Source organism: Callionymus lyra, unplaced genomic scaffold (assembly GCF_982586985.1).
Source record: "Callionymus lyra unplaced genomic scaffold, fCalLyr1.hap1.1 HAP1_SCAFFOLD_694, whole genome shotgun sequence".
NCBI lineage: Eukaryota > Metazoa > Chordata > Actinopteri > Syngnathiformes > Callionymidae > Callionymus > Callionymus lyra.
Genome location: NW_028258909.1, coordinates 5515 through 13800, shown reverse-complemented (window position 1 = coordinate 13800; position 8286 = coordinate 5515). Strand labels below are relative to the sequence as shown.

Below are 8286 nucleotides of genomic sequence, written 5' to 3'. Positions count from 1 at the left end.
GTGTGTGTGAGAGAGAGAGTATATAAGTCTGAGAGAGAGAGAGAGTATTTAAGTGTGAGAGAGAGAGTATAAAAGTGTGTGAGAGAGAGAGAGTATATAAGTGTAAGAGAGAGAGAGTATATAAGTGTGAGAGAGAGAGTATATAAGTGTGTGAGAGAGAGAGAGTATATAAGTGTAAGAGAGAGAGAGTATATAAGTGTGTGAGAGAGAGAGTATATAAGTGTGTGAGAGAGAGTATATAAGTGTGAGAGAGGTATATAAGTGTGAGAGGGAGAGAGTATATAAGTGTGAGAGAGAGAGTATATAAGTGTGAGAGAGAGAGAGTATATAAGTGTGTGAGAGAGAGAGTATATAAGTTTGTGAGAGAGAGTATATAAGTGTGTGAGAGAGAGAGTATATAAGTGTGTGAGAGAGAGTTTATAAGTGTGAGAGAGTATATAAGTGTGAGAGAGTATATAAGTGTGTGAGAGAGAGAGAGTATATAAGTGTGAGAGAGAGAGAGTATATAAGTGTGAGAGAGAGAGAGAGAGTATATAAGTGTGTGAGAGAGAGTATATAAGTGTGTGAGAGAGAGAGTATATAAATGTGTGAGAGAGAGAGTATATAAGTGTGTGAGAGAGAGTATATAAGTGTGTGTGAGAGAGAGAGAGTATATAAGTGTGTGAGAGAGAGAGAGTATATAAGTGTGAGAGAGAGAGAGTATATAAGTGTGAGAGAGAGAGAGAGTATATAAGTGTGTGAGAGAGAGAGTATATAAGTGTGTGAGAGAGAGAGTATATAAATGTGTGAGAGAGAGATATATAGTGTGTGAGAGAGAGTATATAAGTGTGTGAGAGAGAGAGAGAGTATATAAGTGTGTGAGAGAGAGAGAGTATATAAGTGAGAGAGAGAGAGAGTATATAAGTGTGTGAGAGAGAGAGAGAGTATATAAGTGTGTGAGAGAGAGGAGAGAGTATATAAGTGTGTGAGGAGAGAGAGTATATAAGTGTGTGAGAGAGAGAGTATATAAGTGTGAAGAGAGAGAGTATATAAGTGTGTGAGAGAGAGAGTATATAAGTGTGAGAGAGAGAGAGTATATAAGTGTGTGAGAGAGAGAGTATATAAGTGTGTGAGAGAGAGAGTATATAAGTGTGAGAGAGAGAGAGTATATAAGTGTGTGAGAGAGAGAGTATATAAGTGTGAAGAGAGAGAGAGTATATAAGTGTGTGTGAGAGAGAGAGTATATAAGTGTGTGAGAGAGAGAGAGTATATAAATGTGTGAGAGAGAGAGTGTATAAGTGTGTGAGAGAGAGAGTATATAAGTGTGTGAGAGAGAGAGAGTATATAAGTGTGTGAGAGAGAGAGTATATAAGTGTGTGAGAGAGAGAGAGTATATAAGTGTGTGAGAGAGAGAGAGTATATAAGTGTGTTAGAGAGAGAGTATATAAGTGTGTGAGAGAGAGAGAGTATATAAGTGTGTGAGAGAGAGAGAGTATATAAGTGTGTGAGAGAGAGAGTATATAAGTGTGTGAGAGAGAGAGTATATAAGTGTGTGAGAGAGAGAGAGTATATAAGTGTGTGAGAGAGAGAGTATATAAGTGTGTGAGAGAGAGAGAGTATATAAGTGTGTGAGAGAGAGAGAGTATATAAGTGTGTGAGAGAGAGAGAGTATATAAGTGTGTGAGAGAGAAAGAGTATATAAGTGTGTGAGAGAGAGAGTATATAAGTGTGTGAGAGAGAGAGAGTATATAAGTGTGTGAGAGAGAGAGAGTATATAAGTGTGTGAGAGAGAGAGAGTATATAAGTGTGTGAGAGAGAAAGAGTATATAAGTGTGTGAGAGAGAGAGTATATAAGTGTGTGAGAGAGAGAGAGTATATAAGTGTGTGAGAGAGAGAGAGTTTATAAGTGTGTGAGAGAGAGAGAGTATATAAGTGTGTGAGAGAGAGAGAGTATATAAGTGTGTGAGAGAGAGAGAGTATATAAGTGTGTGAGAGAGAGAGAGTATATAAGTGTGTGAGAGAGAGAGAGTATATAAGTGTGTGAGAGAGAGAGAGTATATAAGTGTGTGAGAGAGAGAGAGTATATAAGTGTGTGAGAGAGAGAGAGTATATAAGTGTGTGAGAGAGAGAGAGTATATAAGTGTGTGAGAGAGAGAGAGTATATAAGTGTGTGAGAGAGAGAGAGTACATAAGTGTGTGAGAGAGAGAGTATATAAGTGTGTGAGAGAGAGAGAGTATATAAGTGTGTGAGAGAGAGAGAGTACATAAGTGTGTGAGAGAGAGAGAGTATATAAGTGTGTGAGAGAGAGAGAGTATATAAGTGTGTGAGAGAGAGAGAGTATATAAGTGTGTGAGAGAGAGAGAGTATATAAGTGTGAGAGAGAGAGAGAGTATATAAGTGTGAGAGAGAGAGAGTATATAAGTGTGTGAGAGAGAGAGAGTATATAAGTGTGTGAGAGAGAGAGTATATAAGTGTGAGAGAGAGAGAGTATATAAGTGTGAGAGAGAGAGAGAGTACATAAGTGTGTGAGAGAGAGAGTATATAAGTGTGTGAGAGAGAGAGAGTATATAAGTGTGTGAGAGAGAGAGTATATAAGTGTGTGAGAGAGAGAGAGTATATAAGTGTGTGAGAGAGAGAGTATATAAGTGTGAGAGAGAGAGAGAGTACATAAGTGTGAGAGAGAGAGAGTATATAAGTGTGTGAGAGAGAGAGAGTACATAAGTGTGAGAGAGAGAGAGTATATAAGTGTGTGAGAGAGAGAGAGTATATAAGTGTGTGAGAGAGAGAGTATATAAGTGTGAGAGAGAGAGAGTATATAAGTGTGAGAGAGAGAGAGAGTACATAAGTGTGTGAGAGAGAGAGTATATAAGTGTGTGAGAGAGAGAGAGTATATAAGTGTGTGAGAGAGAGAGAGTATATAAGTGTGTGAGAGAGAGAGAGTATATAAGTGTGTGTCACAGGAACAGTGTGAGCAGCAGAACTTGTCTTCGTCTCTTCGTCTCAGTCGTGGTGAGTTTTCTTTTCAACTTGCTTTGATTGACAGTTTGTTGGATGTTGTTGTTTGTGAACAAACAGGAAGTAAACAAACGTTTGTATCAATCAAGCTTTGACCCGGTTCTGCTCAAGCCTGGATCTGGGTCGTCACGCGATGGATTCAAACCATCAACCTTGTGATGTGAAGCTCCGGGTACTCCGGTCTCCTCCTCATGTGATCCTGTTGTTGCCGCGGCAACGTCTTGGTTCTGACCCAGTTACTCACTTGTCAATCCCTGTGTAATTATTCCCACTTTATAATTAGAACCAGAACCAGGACCAGGACCAGGACCTGACCCACAAAGAATCTGCGGAGAAAGACACACATGTACACACATGTACACACAAGTTTATATATTTACATATACACACATGTACACACTAGTACACACATGTACATACATGTACATAAGAGTTTATATATAAACATGTACACACATGTACACACATGTACACACAAGTTTATATATTTACATATACACACATGTACACACTAGTACACACATGTACACACAAGTGTATACATTTACATGTACACACAAGTGTATACATTTACATGTACACACTAGTACACACATGTACTCACAAGTTTATATATCAGAAAACCTTTATTATCAGAAAACCTTTATTAGTCCCTCGAGGGGAAATTCGGTTTATTTACATAAACCGAATATACCGGTATATTTACATATACACACATGTACACACTAGTACACACAAGTTTATATATTTACATGTACACACAAGTTTATGTACTTACATGTACACACAAGTACACACATGTACATACAAGTTTATATATTTACATGTACACACAAGTGTATGTACTTACATGTACACACAAGTACACACATGCACACACATTTACTCACAAGTTTATATATTTACAAGTACACACATGTACAGACATATACTCACAAGTTTATATATTTACATGTTCACACAAGTACACACATTTTTATGTACTTACATGTACACACAAGTACACACATGTACACACAAGTTTATGTACTTACATGTACACACAAGTTTATATATTTACAAGTAGACACATGTACTCACAAGTCGATATACTCACAAGTACACACATGTACACACAAGTTGATATACTCACAAGTACACACATGTACACACAAGTTTATATATTTACAAGTAGACACATGTACTCACAAGTTGATATACTCACAAGTACACACATGTACACACAAGTTTATATATTTACAAGTACCCACATATACTCACAAGTTGATATACTCACAAGTACACACAACAGAGAGTTGTGTAGTCACAAGTGTGAGAACAGCTGATCAACTTCATCAACACAACTTTCAATTCCCGACACATTAACACAACATTCATGTGCAGGAGGTCATGACCTCTGCTGCTCGCTCCTGATTGGCTACAAGACGCTCACACAACTGGACCAAGAGCAACAACACGTGTGTGTGTGTGTGTGTGTGAGATACTCATGTGTGTGTGTTGTTCTAGGCAGCAGCATGTGGAGGTCCATGGTTCTGATGGTCCAGATGGTCCAGGCGGTCCAGGCGGTCTCTGGATGTCCGTCCAGCTGCACGTGTCCTCTGAGGTCTGCAGACGTCTTGTGTGGAAAGAACCTTCTGGTCCTGGTCCCAGACCACATCCCAGCCTCGGTCCAGAACCTGGACTTGTCCTTCAACAGGATCCGGACGGTGGTGCGGGGTCAGTTCTCTGGACTGGTTCTGCTTGAGGACCTGGATCTGAGCAACAACATCATCTCCATGATGGAGGCCGGATCCTTCCAGAACCTGAAGAACCTGCAGACCCTGCTTCTCCACAACAACCGGCTGAAGATCCTCACGCCCGGCGTCTTCTCGGGCCTGTCCGGTCTGCAGCACCTGGACCTGAGCCACAACCAGATCCTGGTCTTCCTGGACTTCACCTTCAGAGAGCTGGAGACCCTGAAGACGCTGGAGACCTCAGAGAACGACCTGGTCTTCATCTCACGACGAGCCTTCTCCGGTCTGCAGACCCTGCAGGAGCTTCACCTGGATCGCAGCAACTTGACCTCCGTGCCCACCGAGGCCCTGACCTCGCTGACCTCGCTGACCCGGCTCCGGCTGCTGCACCTGCCCATCGTCTCGCTGCCCAGGAACTCCTTCAGACGCCTGCAGGACCTGCTCAGCCTCACCATCAGCCACTGGCCACTGCGCTCGCTGACCCCCGACAGCCTGGCGGGACTCAACCTGACGTCCCTGGTCATCAGCCACTGCGACCTCCACGACCTCCCGCACCTGGAGCTCCAGCACCTGGTCCAGCTGCGGCTCCTGGATCTGTCCTACAACCTGATCTCCAGCGTCCGGAGCCTGATGTTCCTCAGCCTGTCCAGGCTGCAGCAGCTGGACCTCGCCGGCTGCAGACTCCTGACCATCCAGCCCGGGTCCTTCAGGGGTCTGGACCACCTGCAGACCCTCAACCTGTCGTCCAATCAGCTGCTGAGCCTGCAGGAGGAGGTCTTCTCGTCGCGCGCTCACCTGCAGGTGCTGCACCTGGACAACAACCCGCTCACCTGCGACTGTCGCCTGCTGTGGCTGCTGCGCCCGCCTGGCCTGGACCTGGGACTCCGACCCACCTGCTGGTCCCGGTCCGCGGCTCGGGTCTTCTCGGACTTCACGGCGGAGGAGCTTTCCAGGGTGTCCACCTGCAGCGCCGCCCGCATCCTGGACCACCGCCCGCAGCGGGTGCGGCTGGACCCGGGGGGGTCGGCGCTGTTGACCTGCGACGTGGAAGGAGACCCCGCCCCGAAGGTCACCTGGACCTCGCCGCTGGGACCCGTGACCTCCTCCTCCGGGCGGGTGCGGGTCCTGGCGGGCGGCGGGCTGCAGGTGCGCTCGGCGGAGGCGCGCGACGGCGGCACCTACAGGTGCGAGGCCAGCAACGCGGCGGGAGCCGACAGCCTGGAGGTCACGCTGGAGGTCACGCCCGAGGTCACGCCCGAGGTCACGCCGGCGCGTCTCAGGAACCACAGCCTGGACTCCACCAATCACACGAGGCCGGGCGTGACCACGCTGCTGGTCGCCATGACGATGGGCTCGCTGTCGTTCCTGAGCGCAGTGAGCGTCTGCTTCCTGCTGGTGTCGCTGTGGAGCCGCAGCAGAGGGACCATCAAGCACCGCGCGACCATCAGCTTCGTGCCGCGCGCCTCAGGGGGGGGCGGGGCGGGAGGGGGAGGAGGGGGGGGCGAGGGCGCGAGGTTCACCATGAAGCTCATCTGAACCACAGCGACCTCTGCTGGACATTTGAAGAACGACGACTTCTGTGGACGGTGTCGCTACGATATCTGTCCCCACTTCCTACGTGATGACGTCACACGCGGCACATGCGAACGTCTCTTTCAAATATTTTTAAGGGTTAAATAAACGTCAACAGAAGGTTCACATGATACTTTTTACCTCATAAAACACTTATATTGACAAGAAGACGATGTTCCGAAGCTGTTTTACTAATAATAACATAATAATAATATAATAATAACACACAACTGTACAATGAAATACAAACATTCGAGTTCAGAAATAATTCGCTTATGTACATTTAAGTAAGTAATAAGTAATATTTATTTATATAGTACTTTTCCAGACCAGGGTCACAAAGCGCTTAAACAATCAAAACAATATTCAATAAAGTATATACTTTAAAGATCAAGATAAAACTGAGAACAACACAGGAGTTCCAGAAAATCAAGAAAAAGCCTGAACAAATAGAAACGTCTTAAGATGTTTCTTGAAGGAGTCAGTAGATCATCAAACACAGATGTTTCTTGAAGGAGTCAGTAGATCATCAAACACAGATGTTTCTTGAAGGAGTCAGTAGATCATCAAACACAGATGTTTCTTGAAGGAGTCAGTAGATCATCAAACACACATGTTTCTTGAAGGAGTCAGTAGATCATCAAACACACATGTTTCTTGAAGGAGTCAGTAGATCATCAAACACAGATGTTTCTTGAAGGAGTCAGTAGATCATCAAACACAGATGTTTCTTGAAGGAGTCAGTAGATCATCAAACACAGATGTTTCTTAAAGGAGTCAGTAGATCATCAAACACACATGTTTCTTAAAGGAGTCAGTAGATCATCAAACACACATGTTTCTTGAAGGAGTCAGTAGATCATCAAACACAGATGTTTCTTGAAGGAGTCAGTAGATCATCAAACACAGATGTTTCTTAAAGGAGTCAGTAGATCATCAAACACACATGTTTCTTGAAGGAGTCAGTAGATCATCAAACACAGATGTTTCTTGAAGGAGTCAGTAGATCATCAAACACAGATGTTTCTTGAAGGAGTCAGTAGATCATCAAACACACATGTTTCTTGAAGGAGTCAGTAGATCATCAAACACAGATGTTTCTTGAAGGAGTCAGTAGATCATCAAACACAGATGTTTCTTGAAGGAGTCAGTAGATCATCAAACACAGATGTTTCTTGAAGGAGTCAGTAGATCATCAAACACAGATGTTTCTTGAAGGAGTCAGTAGATCATCAAACACAGAGATGGTTCTTGAAGGAGTCAGTAGATCATCAAACACAGATGTTTCTTGAAGGAGTCAGTAGATCATCAAACACAGAGATGGTTCTTGAAGGAGTCAGTAGATCATCAAACACAGAGATGGTTCTTGAAGGAGTCAGTAGATCATCAAACACAGAGATGGTTCTTGAAGGAGTCAGTAGATCATCAAACACACATGTTTCTTGAAGGAGTCAGTAGATCATCAAACACAGAGATGGTTCTTGAAGGAGTCAGTAGATCATCAAACACAGAGATGGTTCTTGAAGGAGTCAGTAGATCATCAAACACACATGTTTCTTGAAGGAGTCAGTAGATCATCAAACACAGATGTTTCTTAAAGGAGTCAGTAGATCATCAAACACAGATGTTTCTTGAAGGAGTCAGTAGATCATCAAACACACATGTTTCTTGAAGGAGTCAGTAGATCATCAAACACAGATGTATCTTGAAGGAGTCAGTAGATCATCAAACACAGATGTATCTTGAAGGAGTCAGTAGATCATCAAACACAGATGTTTCTTAAAGGAGTCAGTAGATCATCAAACACAGATGTTTCTTGAAGGAGTCAGTAGATCATCAAACACAGATGTTTCTTAAAGGAGTCAGTAGATCATCAAACACAGATGTTTCTTGAAGGAGTCAGTAGATCATCAAACACAGATGTTTCTTGAAGGAGTCAGTAGATCATCAAACACAGATGTTTCTTGAAGGAGTCAGTAGATCATC

At 43.7% G+C, this 8286-nt stretch overlaps 1 protein-coding gene across 1 annotated transcript; it reads left to right on the top strand.

The window, feature by feature from the left end:
• Positions 1–4509: 4509 nt before the first annotated feature.
• On the top strand, positions 4510–6264 carry LOC148057746 (leucine-rich repeat and immunoglobulin-like domain containing-NOGO receptor-interacting protein 4). Its single transcript, XM_087782754.1, has one exon. It carries the CDS (start codon positions 4510–4512, stop codon positions 6262–6264), a length of 1755 nt encoding a protein of 584 aa, XP_087638880.1.
• Positions 6265–8286: the final 2022 nt, after the last annotated feature.

Bases quoted from the DNA above. Each gene is read 5' to 3' on its own strand.
- LOC148057746 (XM_087782754.1), top strand. From the start codon at position 4,510: ATGTGGAGGTCCATGGTTCTGATGGTCCAGATGGTCCAGGCGGTCCAG.